Source organism: Hipposideros armiger, unplaced genomic scaffold (assembly GCF_001890085.2).
Source record: "Hipposideros armiger isolate ML-2016 unplaced genomic scaffold, ASM189008v1 scaffold_286, whole genome shotgun sequence".
In the NCBI taxonomy this organism is placed as follows: domain Eukaryota; kingdom Metazoa; phylum Chordata; class Mammalia; order Chiroptera; family Hipposideridae; genus Hipposideros; species Hipposideros armiger.
In genome coordinates this window covers 1,996,271-2,016,447 of record NW_017731636.1, presented here as the reverse complement: position 1 = coordinate 2,016,447, position 20,177 = coordinate 1,996,271, and the positions used below count along the sequence as shown (strand labels likewise).

Genomic DNA, 20,177 nt, shown 5'->3' with positions numbered 1-20,177 from the left:
GCCTAGGGACTCCTAGAGTTGGGATGGACGAGCAACCTCTCCAGCGTGCCTCTGCCCAATGCCTCACTGCTCCTTGACACCCTGTGGGTGCCCAGAGAACCCCCAAACCCCCTGAAGGCCCAGGAGACCCCGGGAGCCACCCAGCTTGGCCTAGGGGCCCAACACCCTATGGACTCCTCAACCCACTGGGCTCTTAGTTGGGCGCCTCCCCCAACCCCCTCGGCTGGACCCCTGGTGGCTCCAACTGACATTCCCCCTGGGAAGAGACCTGGGCGGCGAGGGAGGGAGAGGAACCCGCAGGTGAAATCAGAGAAACCAGTGAGGGGGCCACCACAAGACATTTATTTGTAGCTGGCAAGTGCCTGGCTGCTGGGGAACAGGGTGGGGAGTGGCCCTCCGTGGCCTGGGTAGCCCGGGAGATGCTGGCCACCAGCTCTCCAGCCTGGGCCCGGGCAAAGTGGCCCTGGGGGAGATCACTGGGGCCTCAGGGATACTGGACCATACGCTTGTGGGTATCAAAGACGTAACGCTTGAAAGATAGGCTGAGTGCCACGTGGTGTGCAGGCTCAGGCCGTTCCCCCTCCTCCTTCTGCTTGGCCGTCTCCCCTTGGCCAGCCCGGCTCCGCTTCTTGAGGGCGGGCACCAGGATCTTCTTGGACTCAGGGCTGAGGCCACCTGTAAGGCACAGAGGGAGAGACTGTCACTGCCACTCCCCAGACGACCCACTCAACACCCTGTAAGGGTGCCTGTACTGGTCTACCCTCACACCCGCTTAGGGGTGAGCCAGGACCCCAACAAGCCCTGGGCTCGCCCCTTCTGCTTCCTTCCCCAGCCAATGAATCCCTGAGGCCTGTGGTCCCCTTTGCTGCCTCAATTCCTGCATGCCAGCCCCTCTCTGTGCTAGCTCATGCTACTGGTCCACCCAGCTTGGAGCTCGGCAGGGGTCTCACCTTGGTCTCTGGGTCCCTTGCCCACCCAGCCAAGCTGCACTCAGGCCCCCATGGGGATCAGCCCACACCCGGGGCCCATGTCCTTCCTCTGCTCTGGATGGTCCTTACTCTTTCCAGCGTACTCAGGCTGAGACCCACACCCTGAAACTAAGGCCCACCAGGCTAGGTGTTCTTTACCCTTCTGTGGCCTGGAAGCTGACCTCTGCCAATGGCATTGTGGGTTCCCGTGACCTCTGGACTCTAGTTGGGTTCAGCCAGTGGGAACCCCAGCAGATTGGAGCGGGGGACGGCCAGGTGTTAACCACACTCCTTTGGCCAGAACTCCTGTTGGGGGTCTTTCGCCCTGGCCTCTGGAAGATGCTGTGCCCCTGCCCCCAGGCAGGAGTGGGAACGGCCCCCCTTCTCCCCACCATGTCTTACTGGCTCCTTTGCATGCTTTGGTACAGATGCTCTGTTTATTCCCTCCAGCCAAACTGCTGAGCAGAAACCTGTTTCCTGTTGACACCTGACTAACACCCACCTGACTCTTCCAGTACCCTACCTCCCTCCCCCCAATCACCACCATTTTGGTGCTTTTGTGCAGCCTTGAGGAACACAGGACTGTTCCTGGGCTTCTGTATATGCTGTTCCCTCTTCTGGAACACCCTTCCCTTTCTGACCCACTTCTCCTGAAACACCAAGCTGTAGTGTCCTTTCTCGGGGGCTTGTCTTTGTGAGGAAGCTGGTTGGTGGGAGTATGGTGCAGCCTCCTTTTGGGCTGCCAGCACAAACAAGACCACTTGGTTGGCTCTGAGCACAGGGGCCAGGCCCTATGCTACCTCAGTGGAGCGCCCTGGCCAAGCTACACACCATCCGGGAGCACTGTAACCCTGCTATGGGGTCCTGGTGGGAGAAAGCTGGTAGGGCTGCTGTGCGAGGCTGAGCTGAGGGGGCACCATGAGATGTGCATAGGGCAGGGAAGCCCAGTAGGAGGCAGCGCCTGGGATTTCTGGGGGAGCTGGGTATGAAGCCTTCATAACCTGGTGACGGACAAGTGGGGTGGAGCCCATCCCATACTCTGCTTGCCAAATGAGGGGTCCTGGTAGGCCTGTGCATCCCCCAGAGAGCACTCACATCTGATTTGCACAGAGGAGCTACATCAGCCAGTGGACTTAAGAGGCTGGGTGTCAAGAGCTGGTGGCAAGTTGGGGGTAGGCAAAAGGCAGAGTGCTCCCCTCCTTGCATGCCCTGCTCTATGTCTGCTGGTATCTGAAGGAGTTCTTCCCTGGCCCCAGTCTTGCCCGTGTGCTAGCTCTGAAGAGAAACAAACCGTGGGGCTCAGGGGTCAAGCTTCAGTGCCGGGAGGACCTGGCCCAGCGTGCCTCAGTCAGGGGAGTGCTGAGCAACAGGGGCAGGCTGGTTAGTTCTGGCTTAGACCAGGTACTCCATGTATGTTTGCTGAAGATTTCAGCAACACTCTTATTTTGCAGATGAGAAAACAGAACCCCAAGGAGGGCAGTAACTTATTAGAGGCCCCAGAGCGAGTCAGGAAGAGCCAGGATTTGATCCCTGGGCCTGTATCCCTGGCAAATGCAGGCTACTGCCCCCCATTCCCCCTTCCCGCCCCAGCCTATCCCTCTAGGGGGAGTCAACCATATGCAGACTTCTGAAAGTGGTTCTGCAGAGTAATGCAGGCTATGAGAGCATCTTGTACCAGCCCTGCAGCTCCTGGACATTTAAAAAGGTGGCCAGGAGGCTGGTTCAAGGGACACCTGGAGAGTTGGTCAGAAACGGCCCTGCCCACTGCAGGAAGGACTGTCTCCCTCTCCAAGGTGGAGGTAAGACTGCTGGCCATTGCAAAGCCTGCATCCTCTGGATGGCAGGACATACATCTGATGTTCACGGAGCTACAGGACACTGTGGGCCTTCAGGGTCTGTACCAGGGGAGCTGCCCTCTTGCCAGGCAGCACAGTGTCTAATCGCAGGCCCTACACCCTGCTGGTCTTTGCGTCTCTGGATGGAGTGCAGGGTGTGGGAATGGCCCCAGGCCAGCCCCTCCGAGCAAGTGCCAGGCCTGCAGGTATCTGACTCTTCAAATCGGAGGCCCGGCCTTTCTTCTGCAAACAGAGAAGGTGGCTGGCACCAAACCCTGACAAATGGCATGGGCGGCCTGTCTCCCTCTGGTGCCAGGAGGTCTGATGGCTGAAGAGGCATGGGGCTCCCCGGCGTCTGCGTCAGGCTGGGGAGACAGGCGTGGCCCAATCGGCGGCCCATCTCACCTGAGATGGCTCTCGTTACATACAGTGCATACTTCCCACTGCCCAAAGCAGGCAAAGCCGGAAAATCTATCTGGCTCTGGTGAAGATGTGGCCATTTAGTTGCTCTTCTGAGATGGTCAGGCTTGTTTACCTCTGCTCCATTCCAGGGTGGTCTGGACACAACGCCCAGAAAGCCTGACCGACAAAGACTGGTCCATAGGGGCTGTTTGGATTCATGGCAAATGTCACTGGGAGCTGCTTTGTTTGCAGTGGCCCCCTTTTTTCCCCTTAGCCAGTGGCAAATGGAGTGAAGTGAAGGGCAGGTCAAGGTTTTGGGTGGCTGGAGCTGCTCTCCACATCAACCAGACTCAGTGGCACTCAGCCCCAGTCCGTGCTGAGCTTCTCCCAACCAGCTCCTGGCCTTTCACTCCAAAACATTCACAGACGCTCCAAGGCTGAGAGACACCGGTAGTGAGCACGCAGACCAGGGCCTGGCCCACATGGAGTTTATTGGTCTGAGAAGGGGCAAACAGTAATCAAGCCAGCAAGATAATCCAGATAGCCACCAGGCAATCAAGGAAACAAAACCACTGTGTCCCTGGGAAGGAAAGGTAGCCAGGTCCCATGTGCCAAGAGCAGACTTCTCCGAGGAAGAATGCTGGAACGTGGGCCAGATAACATGGGGCCAGCCACATGGAGGTCCCAGGTAAGGGTCTGTAAAGGGAGTTTGAGTGCCAAGTCCTAGGTGGGAATGAGTGTGGCACTTGATGGATGAAGCTGTGTGGTTGGTCTGCAGCACACCACATCTATTAGGCGCCCTCCCTGTGTGCCCAGCTCCACAGAAGCCCAAACCAGGGAGGGTCCTGGAGACCTGAAGGAGTCATGAACCAACCTGGGGATCGAAGTGGTGAGGGTGGTGACCGAGTGCCAACTATCCATCTGCCCAGCATACGCCAGTGGTTCTTAAGCATTTCCTTTAGTCCTTGGGGTCACAGAGGCAAGAACGGTCCCGTTCTCACGAGGCTGCCATCCTCTCTTAGGGACCTCCTTCTAGGAGGCTGGGCAGCAGTGTGTGGACCCCTCCTGAGATGGCTCTTGGTCTCTGACTTTCGTATCCCCCTCTTCCCACCTGGCCCACATTGCTTCTTTTTTTTAAAGATTTTATTGGGGAATTTGGGGGAGGGACCAGCGTTGGGGAATCGGGGAAGGGGAACAGACAAGTTGCTGTCCCTTTGTTCTTCAGTTTAGTTGTGGAGGATGTCACTTCACTGGTCCATGTTGGTATTGTGATCATTGCACTCTTCCCGGCTGAGGCAGATGGGTTGCCGGCCATCGGATGGCTGCTCACAGCAGCTCACGCAGGCTGCCAGCCACGCCAGCGACTCCAGGTCGAGCTGTTGTTCACCATCTTAGCTGTAGAGGGCACAGCGTCACTGGCCCATGTGGGATCCGAACCGGTGGCCCTGCTGCTCAGAGCTCACGCTCCCAAGCCAACTCTTAACCAACGAGCCACTCGGCCGGCCCCCATATTGCTCCTTGAACTGTTCCTTCACTCCAACACACCAAGCTCACATCCATCTGGGCGGGTTATTCGAAGATCACTCCACCAGAAGTTCTAATGGCTCCCTGTTTTACCTCCTGGGAATCACTGTGCAAATATCACCTGCTGAGAACTTCTGACCACCTTCTACCCTGCTACCCTGGACCCTCCTACCCTACTCTATTTTCCATAGCTATTAACACCTTCTAACATGTGCTATTATGTCCTCATTTGATGTTGGTTGTCTGCCCCTGCTAAAGTACAAATCCTACATCAGCAGGGATTTTTGTCTATTCCTTCTATAAGCCCCACACCTAGAACAATCACCTATAGTAGGTGCTCAAAGAATACTGCTGAATGAATCGGTACTGGATGAGGCCCTGCTGAGCAGGCACTGGCTGCTAACCTCCCCAGATGGTCAGCATGGACCCAACAACCCACTTCTAGGAATTCAGTCCTATTACGCAAACTGAGATTTGTGTTACCATGCATGGAAGCGCTTAATCCGCACAACACAGTGTGGGAAAAAACAGGCCCCGAAGAGCAGTAACTGGCCCAAGGTCACTCAGCTCTGGAGAAGCAGAGATGGGCTGAATCAGTGAGGCTACCTGATTCCTGGTTTGTGTGCTCACCAGGGAGGACATGCTGAGACCCAGGGGAGGGCAGTCAGGACAGGACCAGCATGCATTTGCTGCGGCAAAATGTTCTGGGAGATGAAAAATGACACCTGAGAAGAGTTTAAAGTTACACAAAGACAGGCTGATGTTATAATGTTAATTAAAAACATGCAGGAATCAAAACTTTTGCAAGAGTTCTGCTCCAGCTCTGGGATGCAGAAAAAAAAAAAAAAGACTAGAAGGTTATCTATTAGGCCATCTGGGGTCAGGAGTGCAGCTGCAAGCAACACTTTCTTCTTCCTTCTACTTTTCTGTATTTCCCAAGGTTTCACCATGACCCTGGGTGCTTACAGGGCCATCTACTATAGGGCTACTGCTACGGCCTACTGCACCCAGGCCCGAGTCCAGAGGAGGCAGTGCCCATCCAGTGCAGTCTGGCTGCTGAATCCACGAGCACTTGGGGAGGCAGCAGGGAGACGGGCAGGAAGGGAGGGCAGGTGGTGAAGGCTCTCAGAGCTGCCTGGGCCAGGAAGCTCACTGCCGTCTCTAGGCCATGGGATAGTCTCCGCAGCTCTCTGGCTCTGCCCTGTGAAGTATGGGGCAGAGCAGAACCTGGGAGGAGCAGACTTAGGAATCCACCCTCCACAACCTTCCAAGGCCCACCCTCTGCTCTCCATTCTTGCCCCTCCCTGACCCCTCCCCTGCAGTGGAGGGGCTGCTCTGAGACACAGACCACCATCCAGGCTTGGTTCCACCACCAGCGGTAGTCCTCTTGTTATCTGAGGCTCTGCAACATCCAGCATACCTGCCTCTGCTCCTCCCGCCCCCATCTCCAAACATGCTCCGAGCTCCAACCAGAAGAAATCAAGCAGGCCCTCCTGACACACACTCCCTTTGTCTGGAACACTCTTCCTGCCTTTTCTGTCTGGCCAATTCCTGCTCAGCCACCGTCTCCATGGGAAGGCTTCCCCACACCTGCCCAGGCCAATCGGGATCCCTCCTGGAACCCGATTAGCATGATTCTTGCTTTATGTGTCCATCTCCCTGGGGGTCTGTGAGGGACGGCCTCTCCAGGGCTGGGCACAGGGCCCAGCATGTGGGCTCAGGGAGGGCTTGCTGGATAAAAACAATGGGGATGAGCAGTCTCACCCGGCAGCGTGGGGCGGCAGAGGGAAGAGAAGGGCTCCAGCAGAGTCCCAGGCCTCCAGGACGAGGGAATACCTATCTGCAAGCCCAGGGAGAAAGCTCCTCACTCCGTGTGATCTGGGGCCTGGCTCCCCATTTGGAAGATGGGCATGAGGGGAAATGTAAAGTTCACACTGCGGCCATCATTCCACAGGGCCTCAGCAGATATCCCCTGCTCTTTTCCCTCAAACATGGGGGTTCTTGGAGCCTGGCAGCCCTGTTCTACTCTTTAATTTTTAATTTTTAATTTTATTGGGGAACAGCCATGGTCATTGGTTACACATTGCTTTCATGCTACAATGGCATAGTTGACTCTTTTAGGTAAGGCGCAGCTCACAGTGCCTCATGCAGGGATCGAGCTGGCAACCTTTGTGTTATCAGCACCACACTCTAACCAACTGAGCTAACTGGTCACCCCCAGCTCTGTTCCACTCTTGATGAGCCCACACCGTGGAGGCAGTGGGGGCAGGCTGGCATGACCCTGAGGGTGACGCTGCTTTCTGTGGCTTTCCTTGGGGACACTCTCCCAGGGCCAAGCTGGCCTTTCTCACCAAGCGCCAACTCCACACAAAGGCACAATGGGCTGGAGGCTGCTGGGTCTTGGCTAGGGCTGGGGGTAATCACGGAAGAATGCGGGAAGCACAACTGTTTCCCAAGCCCTGGCCACGGGTGCCGCCCTGACACGGCCTTCAAAGGCCGGCAAATTGCCTCCAATTGCTGGCGTCACTTTCATGTTAGGGGCCGGACTGGAAGAGGGGCCTCCACGCTGGTGGGCGGCTTGCAACCTCCCAGTGGGAACTGAACCCTTGCAAGCAGCTTGGGGTCACTAGTCCCCTCAGTGGCCTGATGGGGCTGTAGCTAACTCCACCTACTCCAGCACTCTCCCCCCCGCCCCCCCCCCCCCCCCCAGCCTGGAACAAGCAGCTTTGGAGAGAAATGAAATGACAGGGCAGAAAGAGAGCCATCGTAAGGGGCAGGGCCCATTTTGGGGTCAGCATCCGGGGGTGATGACAGATGGGCTGGTGAGCTCAGAGGGACATGCCTGGCAGCTGGGCTGGGCTGATGTATGGCACGGCGGGGCTAGGTCACGGAGAGCCTTGAATTCAGCCAGGCCCCTAGACTGAAACGGATGCTCAGTCTGTGAACAGGAGGGGCTGCCCAAAGGAGAGGCCCTCCCTCGAAGAGGTGGCCCTGAGCTGTAGGACTGAGGTCCCTCAAATAGGGCGGATGCACCACTACACAGTGGGCTTTAGCATCACACTTCACCTGAAGAAAGGGGTCTCTGCCCACATGCCCCCCGTTATGAAGCTGTCCCAAATAGGTGACAGGCTCATGGGAGGTATGGGCAGCGCAGGGCCTGACAAGACGTCTAATGTGGCTAATGTGTGGCCTGTGCAGGATGCGCTGCTGAGGATGAGGCCAGAGGTTGGCCTCGTTGGGAAAGGGCTGAGGCGGCAGAAATGGGGGGCTCAGCCAAGGAGCAAGTGGCCCTGAACACAGGCTGGGTCTCGGTCATGTCTGCTACGCACAAGGTTGCTGTGGCTGCCCCATCCTGCAGGTGACCGGCCGAGGCGCATCGAGGTGCAAGGACTTGCCACAGCCCACAGAAGTCAGTGGGGGAGCTGAGGCTTGAACCCAGATCTCTCTGTCTGCCGGGGGCCCAGGGTGCTGTGGGTCCTATGAGAGCTTAGCTCTGACAGAGCCAGCAGGAACCGAGAGGCCCGTGCAGTGCTGAGATGGCCCAGCGGTTAGCGAGAGCTGGGCTGGCACCAGGGGCCAGTGTGAGTGCTGCTGGGCAGAGAAAGGCGAGACTGGCTGAGAGGGACAGCCTGGATACCAGTCGGCTCCCTTCCTGCCGAACCCCTGAACTCCTCTTTGAGAGGTGCTGGTGACTTTGGAATCCTCTGCCATCTCCTGGTCAGGCCTGGTTTTCTAAGTTTATCCTTGGAGCTGAAGCCTTTAAGCAGCTGGCTGGAGGGGACAGCAGACTGGTTTTCCCTCCTTTCTCTTCCAGCTATGGATCACGCATGTAAACAAAGACGCAATTTGCTTTAAAAAGATAAGGTGATTAAGTTTTTATCAGACGCCTACTCCACTGTCCCTGCAACAAAGGGAATTAGGGGAAGGCAGGAGACAGAACAGGCCCTTTATTGGAATCACGCTTTCTGAGGTTCTTGAGCGCACACTCGACAGGCTGCATACGGCTCCTTTCATTGGGGGGAGGCGAGGTAGTGGGCGTCCGCACCCCATTTTGATGTCTTAATGTTGCCTAATTCCTCCTTTAATTTATATTAAGCTTCTTAGCAGCAATGATGAATTCTTCAAAAACAAAAAAGGACCCTTTGCAGAAATCTTTCCCACACTGTGTAAATTGAAATTATAATGTAGTCAAGGCTTTAGAGATTGGGGGTGTGTGGGGAGGGAAAACCAGTGCATTATGTGGAAGGAAGGATTTTGTTTTAAGGCAAAAACAAAACCATTCTAAAATAGCAAGTGACTTGGTCTGGAGTATCAAACAGAGACTCTATTAGAGGAGCAACTGAAGCCAAGGAAAGTTTGTTATCACCTGGCAGGAGGGGACTGGTGCGGGCTCTGAACTACCCAACATCATCCAATATTGGTTCCTGCCCATCCCTCTCAGGGGTGGCCCAGGGCAGGCATGATACTCACCTGGGGTGGGGTTGCATCCCCCTGAGGTGGCTGTGGGGGGTAACTGAGGCCATTCCTGGTGTGCAGCCTGGAAGCTCAGGCAGGGTTTAAACCCTTGCCCATGGTTGCACAGACAAGAGTGGGGAGCCTAGCCGGCATCTCTGGTGGCTTGCCTTGGGTTCCTCGAGGGTCCCTTCCCTCGGTGTTCTAGCAGGCCCTGCAGAAGCAGGTACTTGGCACTGGGGTCATGGGCACTGGCCTCGTAGCATGAGTCACTAGGCTGTTCTCTTGCCAGTTCCCTTTTCTGATCTGCCCTTGGGTCTGTTGCCAAAGAGATCCTTCCAGAACAAAACCTGATCATCCCTCCAGCTCAGAAATCTTTAGCCATTCCTCAGCAGGTGTCCAAATTCTTCTAAGCAGCCCTTCATAAAGTGCCTCCTGCAGGCCCAGCACTTCCTTGCCAGCAACATTCACCCCTGCACAGGGTCCCATCATTCACCCCTGCCCTGGCTGTGTATAGGTGTTCCTTCAGCCTGGGATACCCAATGATGGTATCTACATGGCAAACCCTACTCCTGCTTTGGTCTCTCAGCAAAAGGCTTAGCATCTTGGTTTGGCCTTCTCTGATGTCTTCTTGGCCTCCCTCCTCCATGGGGACCAAGGCCCTATGTACTCTGGCCCCATGTCCAGACTTTGTGTTTCCAGGAGACAGGGTATAGCCTGCAGCAGCAGCCCAAGTTCCAGGAAGGGGCACTACTGGCTACCTCAGCCCACGTGTACTCTGTCTCATCTGCCAGTGGACTAGGCCCTGCAAACTTGGGAAGGAGCTGAGTTACCTTTGAGTGGCAGTTTCCAATAGGTGAGACCAGGCAGAAGTGTTCCTGGGGACACTTTCTGGTTGGGCCTTGGGCTGAGGTTTGAAAAAGTCTGGGTGGGGAGGTTTGAAAAGTCTGGAGTATAAGGCCTGGGCCTGGCTGAATCCCTGCTGTGCTCTGGTGGAAGTGAGGGAGCTGGGGTCAGGTGGGCTGCACAGATCAGTGGGTATCCTATAAGTTACTTCCTAGGCAGGGAAAGTGACCACCCAAAGTCATACAGCTGGTAACTGGGGAGCAGTGATTCACATTCAGGCCTGGGGCATTACAAAGCTGTCAACCTGCCATAAACCCGGGAGTCTGGCTGTAGGGTTGGCCATGGGCTGAAACTTCCTTAGAGCAGGGAGGAGATGGCAAAAGGCAAGGGTGGGCATGGCTAAGGCCACCCCAACTTGGGCAGTGTATGGTGGATGGGTGAACACCTCATCTCCAGAGACTTCCAGGGACGAGCCCTAGGGCTGCTGTGCTCTGGGTCCTAACGGGGAGGGGAGTGGGGAATGAATGGCCTTGGCCACTGCCCAGATAGACACTGAAAGTAGCCTAAATAGGATACAGGAGATCTGAAGTGGAAAGACCATCTTGTGTGAGGCAGGCCTGACCCACTGCCGCAAAGGTGGGCACCAGCTAGTTCTTGATAATCACAAAAAGAACACCAGCAGTCATGCCAGTCAACATTGGCGGCGTCTTCATCATATGCCAGACCCTGTTCAAAGAGCTCCTGTACAACAGGGATCCTCAACTCCACAACCACGTCTTGAGGTACTTATACACAAGGAAACTGAGGCACACAGGGATGACCTGGTGGGCCCAGTGAAAGCTCATGATCTGGCTTCAGAGCTGGACTCTACTCTGCTGTGCATGGCCTGGTATCCACAGGGCTACTCTTAGGTGCTGGTCCTGACCCTGCATGACCTCCATCATGGGTGTAAGTGAGCTTACTTCCCTAACTGGCAGTGGCTCTCTGAGGACAGAGACTAGATCCCAGAGCCTGGCATAAGGCCTGGCCCAGGAAGGATTGGAAAAGCACTTTTCCTCAATTCACATGAGGAGGGCACAGTATCTACTCTATCATTAGAGGTAGAAACTGAGGCCCAGGGATACAAAATGACTCTCCCAACATCAAAGAGTTAGTCACATGTTCTCATTACTACCTGGAACCCAAGTTCTTTTCCAGGTAGCTTGGAGGAAAGGGGCCATCTCTCTTCTCTCAAACAGCACCGCAGAGTACCACCTTTCCGTCAGACAGTGAGCCTAATCCTGCCAGTGACGCACAAACATGTGTATGCACACTCCTGTGCATGAGCATGCGCGTGCGCGCGCGCGCGCACACACACACACACACACACACACACACACACACACACACACACACACCTATATGTGTGTGCACATGTACATACATAGTCTGTCGAACAAGAGAGCCCCCACCCCCATGCCTACAGGGCAGGGGCCATGCCTTCAGTTGGTTCTGTTCAGCTCCTGCAATACAGTGGCACCCACTGAGTCAGTCTTAGGTAATTGCTGGAGGACAGTGACCAGGTGTCAGTCAGAGCCATGGGGGAGGGGGATGGTGGGAGCTGGGTGATGTGGTACTGCTGGAGACAGCTCTGAGCCATGTGACATGGTGGCCTTACTGCCCAGCTCCGAGCTTTGCTTTTCTTGGTCAGAATGAGGGATGATGAGAATAAGACACACAGCTGGCTCTGCCTCCAGGAGGCCACTGAGGTCCCTGGGCTCTCACCCACCTGCCCCCTCCTGCAGGTGTCTTCCTCCACGGAGTGAGGGAGGGCATGGCTCCTGGTGGCCCCACAAAGACTGTCCCCACCACCGAGAGAGCGGAATATTAGTACTACGCATACTCCTTAAATGTGTACACTCTTTAACAGCAGTTAAGCTTCAATTAAAATACCTACAGCAGAAACTAAGATAACTGGTTTAAAAGGTAGAGCTTATTGACAATACAAGTCTTCTTCATATTGCTTTTCTTTAAAAAAAACTTCACATATTAAAAGTGTCATTTTTATGACAGCGGAATAAAGCTCATGCAGAATAATGAAGATGAACAAAGGCCTGGGGAGTAATCATCTTCCAGGGTCCATATGTGGCATCCTGATTACTGTGTCAGCTTCTTTTCCCAGAGCGGGGGAGCGGGGTGGACAAGGCAGGAGCTGGCTGTCCTCTCCGACTGACAGGGAAGGGCGGGTGGCAAGGTTCAGTGGTCCCACCCACACTCCTGACAGCTGTAGGCTCCCATGGTTTACCTCTCACGGGCTGCAGCGGGGCGGCCCCATCGGTCCTCAGAGGTAATGGGCTGTGTGCACATGCACAGTGCCTCAGAGGAAGAGCCCAGGGAGGCTGGGGTGGGTGTGTGGCTGACCCACCTACCTGGTATGCAGACACCCTCACCCCATCAACACTCAGCATGCCCTCCAAGACTGGCTGTACTGTTATTGCACACACACAGGATCTGCTTGACAGCCTTCCACTGTGTGTTTGCTGGGCACAGGCCCGGTGCCTGTAAACGGCATCACGGTCTCCTCCCCACGTCCTGGTCCTTTCCCCTCTGCACTTTGCATTGAAATTGCCTCCTGACTCGTCCACTGCCACCAGCCCCGGGGCTCTCTGCAGGTATGATGGGGATGGAGTGCCCTCCCCTGGCTCAATGCTGGCCCATGGCTGCTAATGGACTGGTGTGGACCCTCGCCCGCTGGCGTGTGCCCTGCGTCATCCCAAACATTGTCTGTGGCTCGGTCCTGAGCAGGACTTAATCTCTTTGTGGCCACAGGGCTCAGACCCTTCATTGTGGCTTGGTGGGGCTATTTTACATCTGGGAAGGCTGCTCTGGAGTCTGGGGGAGTGCACAGGCCTTAGCTTGGAGTACTTCCAACCCGGCGTCCTCCACCCTCAGGAGCCTGGGCTCTATGGCACAGAGAAGGACTGGCCTAGGGTGAGGAATGCACAAAGACAGTATTGAGCTGTCTGTGGTATCTCTGTGCCAGTATGAACACATGGGGGCACGTTAGGAATTGCAGCCTGTGCACCAAGGGAACGGCTGTTATCATGGTCCATTTCCTGGGCCTGCCCTGTACCACAACCAGCCATGGGAAGGTCACAGGGTCAGAAGCTCCCAGCTCCCTGCCTTCCTCAGCCCTGGAAACAATGCTTTTGTTCTGTTTTTTGAAATTAAGTTTGTGGAGGCCTTAAATGTCAGGTGCCTGTGCTACTGGTACTGAGTGAGCTGACTCACACTGTCCCATGCACACAGAGGAGTATCTGCACATGTGTGTTCCTTTATGGGTGTCAGAGGAGTAGAGTAAGGCTGGGCTCAGAAGAAGCCCCTATCCTCAGAAGACCCTGGCAGGCCAGGTGACAGCAAATGCAGGCAGAACCCCTGGGAGAGGCCTGCACCCACCACCCCTTTCTCCGATCATGGCATCCCCCAAACCAGGCTGGGGCACACAGAGCTCTGCAGAGACCGAGCCTGGGGCAGGCCCCGGGAGCATCATGTGTGCCAGGTGTGTCACCTCCATCACCCTCCAAAGACCTGTCAGGTGGACACAGGTGTAGTCATCAGTGTAGTGCAGGAGGCAGTGAATGATGAACAGTATGGCCTGGGATCTTGGAGAGCCTCCGTTACTCTGCCTAGCTCTGTATGAAGCCCATGGCTACACTGGTCAGGGCACGGAGGTGGGGGTGGGGTGGGGCTGAGGGTGGTGGGCAGGTGGTCTAGCACCTCAAGGTTGGAGGCACCTTTAGGAGTCAGCTGGAGAGGCTATCCTAGCCCAGGAGGGGTGGGGGCTCTTCCACCTCTTGGGAAGATGGAGAAAGTTGGTGCTACAAGATTGCCATAAGCTCAGGGCTGGAGATGATTTCATTTCCGGCCTTTTGAAAGCAGTGAGCACATGAGCAGCCACTGTCTTCAGAGATCAAGATTTCAGCCACTTGCTCTAGGCCGTGCAGTCTGTTCACTCACTTGATGCCTACTTTGTGCCCAGCACTGCACTGGTTGTTGGGGCCACAGAGCCTGCCTGGCAGAGTTTCCATCCCAGTGCAGGACAGGCCATCCAACAAAGTTAGAGTGTCCACGTCAATGCTGATGGCATTTGGCAGAGGCACAGGGAGCTTTGTTCTTTTGCAGACGGTGGCCAGGGAAGGCCCTGCTGCTAAGATGGTATTTGAACAGAGGCTTGGAGAGGTGTGGGGAGCCCCAGTGAAGAGCATACGTATGCCCATGAATGTGTGTGTGCATGCCTGCATGGCATAGGGTGTGGGAGATTTAGCAAAGGGGTAGGTCTGGCGCCAGTTGGCAGGAGCCCTGGCTGCTAAGGGGAGTGCGGGTGGCAGGAGAGGCTGCAGCAGGCACAGGCGCGGGGCAGATGTAGAAGGTGAGCGGAGGGTACAGCTGGGCTTTCAGCCTGTTTCAGTTGCCGCCTTTCCAGAGGCCAGTCAGCAGGGTCATGCCTCTCAGGTAGTGAGCCCAAGTGAACTCATGTTCTGGTTAGGTTTCTTAATTTGACAGTTCTCCATGTGTGGCTCTTTCTTCTCTGGCGGTCAAAGCTCTAACCACTGTACCTCTCAAAACACAGAGACAAAGGAGTCAAAGGCCCCAGAGGCGTCGCTGCATCTGAGATGAGCAACCAGGAAGGCTCTGCATCACTGCTCCAATCCTGCCTCTCCCAGTCAGGACCAAGGGGTAAAGTCAAAGCCACGCAGTGCACATAGAGGCTGCGGCCCTCACCTCAGCCCAGGCCTGGCTGTGGTTTTACACACATGAACACACCCCAAGGGTTCTGTTTTGGTTCTTCCTCGGCCTGGTCCCTCCTTCTCCCTGTCCCTTCCCAACCTCACATCTACCCCTCCTACAGTGCCTGTGCAAATGCCTCTCCTCTACGGAATACAACTTTGCTGAATAAACGAGTCAGTGGAAGAATGAATGGGAAAAGGTTAGAGGCCTTGATGCCAGATAGTGGCTGCTCGTGTGCTCACTGCTTCCAAAAGGCCAGACATGAAATAATCTCCAGCCCGGAGCTGCGGCGATCTCCTTATAGCATCAGCTTCCTCCATCTTCCCAAGAGGTGGAAGAGCCCATGCCCCTCCTGGGTTGGAACAGCCTCCCCAGCTGACATCTAAAGGTGCCTCCAACCTTGAGGTGCAAGTGCCCCCCGCTCCTGCAGGCCCCCCCACCATACACTTGAACCCAGAATGGTCCACCCAGCTCGTTTATTGGAGGTCAGTTCAGGGCCCTACATGGAACAATCCCTCTGAGTCTCACACTGTTGCCTTCGTCATGACCTTGACTTGTTAAAACAGTGTAAATGATATTTGGAGTTCTCTGAGGCAGCAGGAAAGCCCTCACTACATTTTCATGGGGCAAAACACTTTCACAAGGCATGGATAAGTACGATGATACAAAAAAATTCAGGGCCAGTGCCTTCTATTATAAAGTAAAGGTATCTGAGGGGCAGTACACCTATTGTACCTGGTTTCCCTGCCTCTAGGACCAAAATCCAAATTGACAGCACCTTGCTTATGCCCACCTACTCAGCCACCCTACCCACCCAACTTCCAGCTGCATCTATTTAAGCAGCAGCCTGCCCGCCAATGTGGAAAAGAGGGTAGGACTGGATCCACACGGTGTAGGCTCGACACGGGCTTGCTGGGTGCTCTCTCAAGGGAGGCAGGCAGTCCACCTCTGTTCCGTCATTTGGGAAATGGGCACAGTCTATCACACGTGGCCAGCGCAAGGACTCATAGCGTAGTGTGTAGGACAAGCTCCACAAATGCCTGGCTTTCTCTCCATTCTGGTGTCTCTGATGACGAAGGTGGTGGCTCTGAGTGCCTGGCCAGAGTCCTCATGGGGCTCTGGACTCAGGAAGCTGGCAGAGCTCACTGCAGCAATGAGACACTGTGTGTGAAGAGGTGACCCAGCACCTACCTGGCATGTGGTGAGCCCTTCCCAAATGTCAGCGGTTGTCATCAGTGCCTGGGTCAGTGGCTATAACTTCAGGCACTCTGTGCAGTGCCCCTGGCTGCCCTGCCAGCTCAAAGAGCAGGGTGCTGCCGATGGGCCCAGAGCTGGCCACCCCAGGTGGCAGCCCACATGTGCTCCAGGCCCGAGCTTAGCTCAGACCACATAAGACAGTCAGCAGGAGTGGGGCTTTCAGGCCTGAACCAACCCTCTCCTCTCCTGAGGCCAAGCATACTATGCTCCCGATCAGGGTGGGTTCTTGAAATCAATGTGTCGAATGAATACCTAAAGCCCTCCCTATCTTCCTGTAATGAACCGTGTTTATGAGCTGGGCCTCCTGAGACCAGGCAGCCAACCCCATCCAGCAGTGTAGGGTCAGCTCTCAAGTGCCTGGGCAGGCCCTGCCCAGGAGCATGGCTTTGCCACTGAACGCCGTGTGGCTCAGGACGGCCACGTGAGATCTCTGAGCTGGCTCCTCATCTGGCAACTGTGGTGAACAGAATATCTGTGTTCCAGATGGCTGAGAGGGTACTTACTGGGCAGAACCAGATGGGCAATGCTGCTTGTCCATCCTCCACAAAGCACCCACCAGAGTGGAGAACGGATTTGTTTCCACGTCTCTGCTGGACGGTGAGGTCCTCGGGAAAGTGTCACTCATCAGGGTGGCACTAGGACTCCTCACTGCTCAAGCCCCCATGCTTCCTCTGGAGACCCCAGCCTGTGGTTCCTCCCCACTGACTGTCTCTCCCCACAACTCCAGACAATGGACACAACGGGCGGCCCTAGCCTCCAGCTCTGGCTGGCTCCCCATGTCCAGAAGGCCTTTCCCAGTCTCTCTGCCCACCTGACTTGCCCTTTAAGTGGCAGCTCAAGCTGATTACCCACCTCTTCAGGTTCCCCCTGCCCTGAGATGGTCCTACTGTGTGTGACAGGCCTTCTGAGGGTTCTGATCCCACATACCATGAGGAAGGGAGGAGTGCAGGCAGTCCCTCCAGCTCACAACCCAGGAATACAGACAGGGGTCAGGTGGACTGGGGAAGGGGTGGAAGTTTGTGCAGCAGCCCCATGGCTTGGGAGAACCTCCGCTTTAATCAGAAAAGCAGACAAGATAGCCCCAACCCCTCCACTTGATATCTCCTGTATCACAGGGGCTTCACAGAGTACCAGGTTAGGGCTCAGGCACCTAGAAATGACAGGGCTGGTCCCTCTCTGTTAGACACACTGGCCATGCCATGTGCAAACACATGGTCAATGAGAAGGCCAGAGAGGCCACAGTGGAGGGGCTGCAGGATCACTGAGAGGCTGGACTAAAGAGACAGGGTCTTAGCATAATGGTGTCCCCATTAAACTCAGGGAGGCCCTGGACCAGGCTAGTCCCTTATAGGAGAACAGTGAGCCTGTGAGTGGTTGTTGGGGCACGACGCAGCCGGCTGACTTGGGCAGAGTCAGGTCATAGGAACCCCACTTAAGGGCAATTTCAGAGCATGGCCATGCTCTGCCCTCTGGAAGCTCCCAGGCAAAGACAGACTGAAGGGAGCCTTGGGGTGTCAGGAAAAGAACTGCAGAGGGTGACGCGGCATGTGGAGGGCTGGCTGAAGGCAGGGGCTGTGAGCCAAGGGGTGTAGGCAGGTGCATGAATAACTGTGGTGGAGCCTGGACCTTTCTGTGGCTCTCCCAAAGGACGGTGATAGGACTGGATACAAAACAGAGAAAGAAACTGTGGTTGGAAATAGTGCGAAGAAAAATGGAGCTCAGAAAAAAGGATTTCCTTCCTTAGGTTGTGGTTCTGAGATGTGGACTTTAAAAGACTCCAGCACCAAAGTAATGGTTGATTGAAAATGAGCACTTGGTGGAAATGTGGAGCTCTGAGGGGCTTTGGGCAGAAAGAGCTGGAGGCAGGACAGGCCTTAGCAGGCCCTCTGTGTCTCTTTCCTGGGTCCCTGCTGCTGCTCCTCACTGGCCCTCCTCCCCATAATCCACTGCATGCACCTGGGCCAAACCAGCGTTCCTGCACCACCTACCTGTGAATCAGTTCCAGGTTCTGGGCTGAGCCTGCCAGTCCCCCACGGTCCTAGGGGGCCTACTCCTAGCTTTAGACACACTGCTGGCACCCAAGACACACCCCTGGCTTCTCCAGACATTGTGAAGACTGTTCCTTCAGACACCTTCTGAAAAGACCCACAGTCCTTCTCAGTCTTCCTTTGCCTACTCGCCCTTGTGAAGCTTCCTCCCTGGGCTGCAGGTTCCTTGAGGGGTGGGATTGTAAGTGACTCATTTCCTTGCCCCAGTCCCAAGCAGCGTTTGGCACATGCACTTACTCAACAAAAGGTTTACTGAGTGTGTTGATTTAATTTCTGTCCTCATGGGGCTTACAGCAGATGCGCCCAGTAATCTAGTAATCACTGGGTGAACAGACAAGTAGCCAATGTCATCAGAAGCTAACAAGTATATGTTCTTTTCTAAATGTGTTCTTATATTAATCCATTCAGCCACAACAACCTACTCTGAATAACTTCTATTATTTCTCCAAACTTAGAAATGAAGAAACTGAGGCCCAGAGAGGTGAAGCCATTTGCTAAAGAACACACAGCTAAGTAAATGTGGAGCTGGAATCCTGACCCATTTGGATTTGAGAACCTAAGCTCTCACCATTGAACAAAGTATCTCTCACATGTGATGGAACAGCAGGTGCTATGACCAAGAAAACAGGTGGCTACTTATTGAGACAGGAAGACCAGGGACGGTCTCTGGGTTATGTTTAAAGCCAAGATCTGAAGGAGGTATAAGAGGAAGCCATGGGAAAAGAAAAGGGGGTGGTGTTGTGGGCAGAAAGAATGGCCCATGCAAAGGCCCCGAGAAAGGAAGTTGAAGCCTCTGAGGAAGTGAATTAAAGCTGATGTAATGGGGAATGGAGAGGTGGTAAGGGGTGCGGAGGGTGGGGCACTACTCAGGTTTGGAGGCTGAGCCACAAAAAGACACTGGGGGCAACGTGGGCTTCAGGGGATTCGAATGAACAAAAGAATAAATGCATTCTGGGAAGTCAGAGGAGACAGCTATGGAAAGAAGGGTCAACCACGTCCTCTCCTGGATCCCTTGTTGAAGTCCACACCTCTGAAGCAAGCTGGTCACTCAGAACCGTCTCTGGCTAGCATCATCAAAGGCCACCTGACTTGCCCCACCCCACTCCAGGGAGTCCAGTGACCAACCCAGTGGGTGGGTGGGTGGACTGTGGCTGAGCCCCTGGGAGGCTAGGCCCAAGCACGGGCAGCAGGAGATCGGAAAGATGGTGGCCTTGAGGTCTGGCAGCGGCCTGACAGGAAGCTGCCTGAGATGCTAACCTGCCCAGTAGGTTGGGCTGGGCCAAGCTGTTGGACAAAGTGCAGAGGCTGCGAGTACTGGGCCCCACCAAGGTCTTGGGAGTGCTCCAGAGGGCCTAGGAGTGTGGGGATGAGAAGGGAAAGTGTAGAGGAATTCTGCTGCTGACAAAGGCCCAGGGCATTGCTTATGCCCCCAAGTGGCCCCTGGGCTGGCTGTTTCTAGTGTGGGGAATAACAAGGAAACGAGAATGTGGAAGCTTCCACTTGAATTTGAATTACTTCTGTGCAGTTTTGGGGGAGCCCAGGTCCTGGGGAATAGTCTAGGTGGGCCTCTGTCTGTATGGGTTGTATTGATCCAGAGCCTCCTGCTCCCAGATCTGCCTCATTCCCACTGTCACCCAGTCCCTGGCCTCATGCACCCACCTGAGCCTCCAAGTCTCTGCTCGTGACATTACCCATGCCCAGATGGCTACTTCAGTGCATCTCCCAACCCCGTAATTAGAAAAGGCCAGCAGGGGGCCGGGCGAGTGGCGTGTTGATTAAGAGTTGGTTTGGGACGCCAGCTCTGAGCAGCAGGGCCCTGGTTCGGATCCCACATGAGGGCCAGTGACGCTGCGCCCTCTACAGCTAAGATGGTGAACAACAGCTCTACCTGGAGCTTGGCTGCTGTGAGTTGCCGGCAATGGCGTAGGCTGCAGCCCCTGCTGCGAGCTACCGTGAGCGTCCGGCAGCCAGCATGAGCCACCGTGAGCAGCCGTCCAATGACCAGCGAATGACTGCCTCACCAGAGAAGAGTGCAATGATAATACCAACATGGGCCAGTGAAGCAACGTCCTCCACAA

General features: G+C 55.2%; 1 protein-coding gene across 3 annotated transcripts in view; it reads right to left on the bottom strand.

The window, feature by feature from the left end:
• Positions 1-319: 319 nt before the first annotated feature.
• The window catches only part of EEFSEC (eukaryotic elongation factor, selenocysteine-tRNA specific), a 282,568-nt gene continuing 262,710 nt past the window's right edge, over positions 320-20,177 (bottom strand). For all 3 annotated transcript variants that reach the window (XM_019658666.1, XM_019658667.1, XM_019658668.1), the window contains one exon: positions 320-675. In XM_019658666.1, the coding sequence (XP_019514211.1) occupies positions 485-675 (191 nt within the window). In that variant the 3' untranslated portion in view covers positions 320-484. The remainder of the gene's footprint in view (positions 676-20,177) is intronic.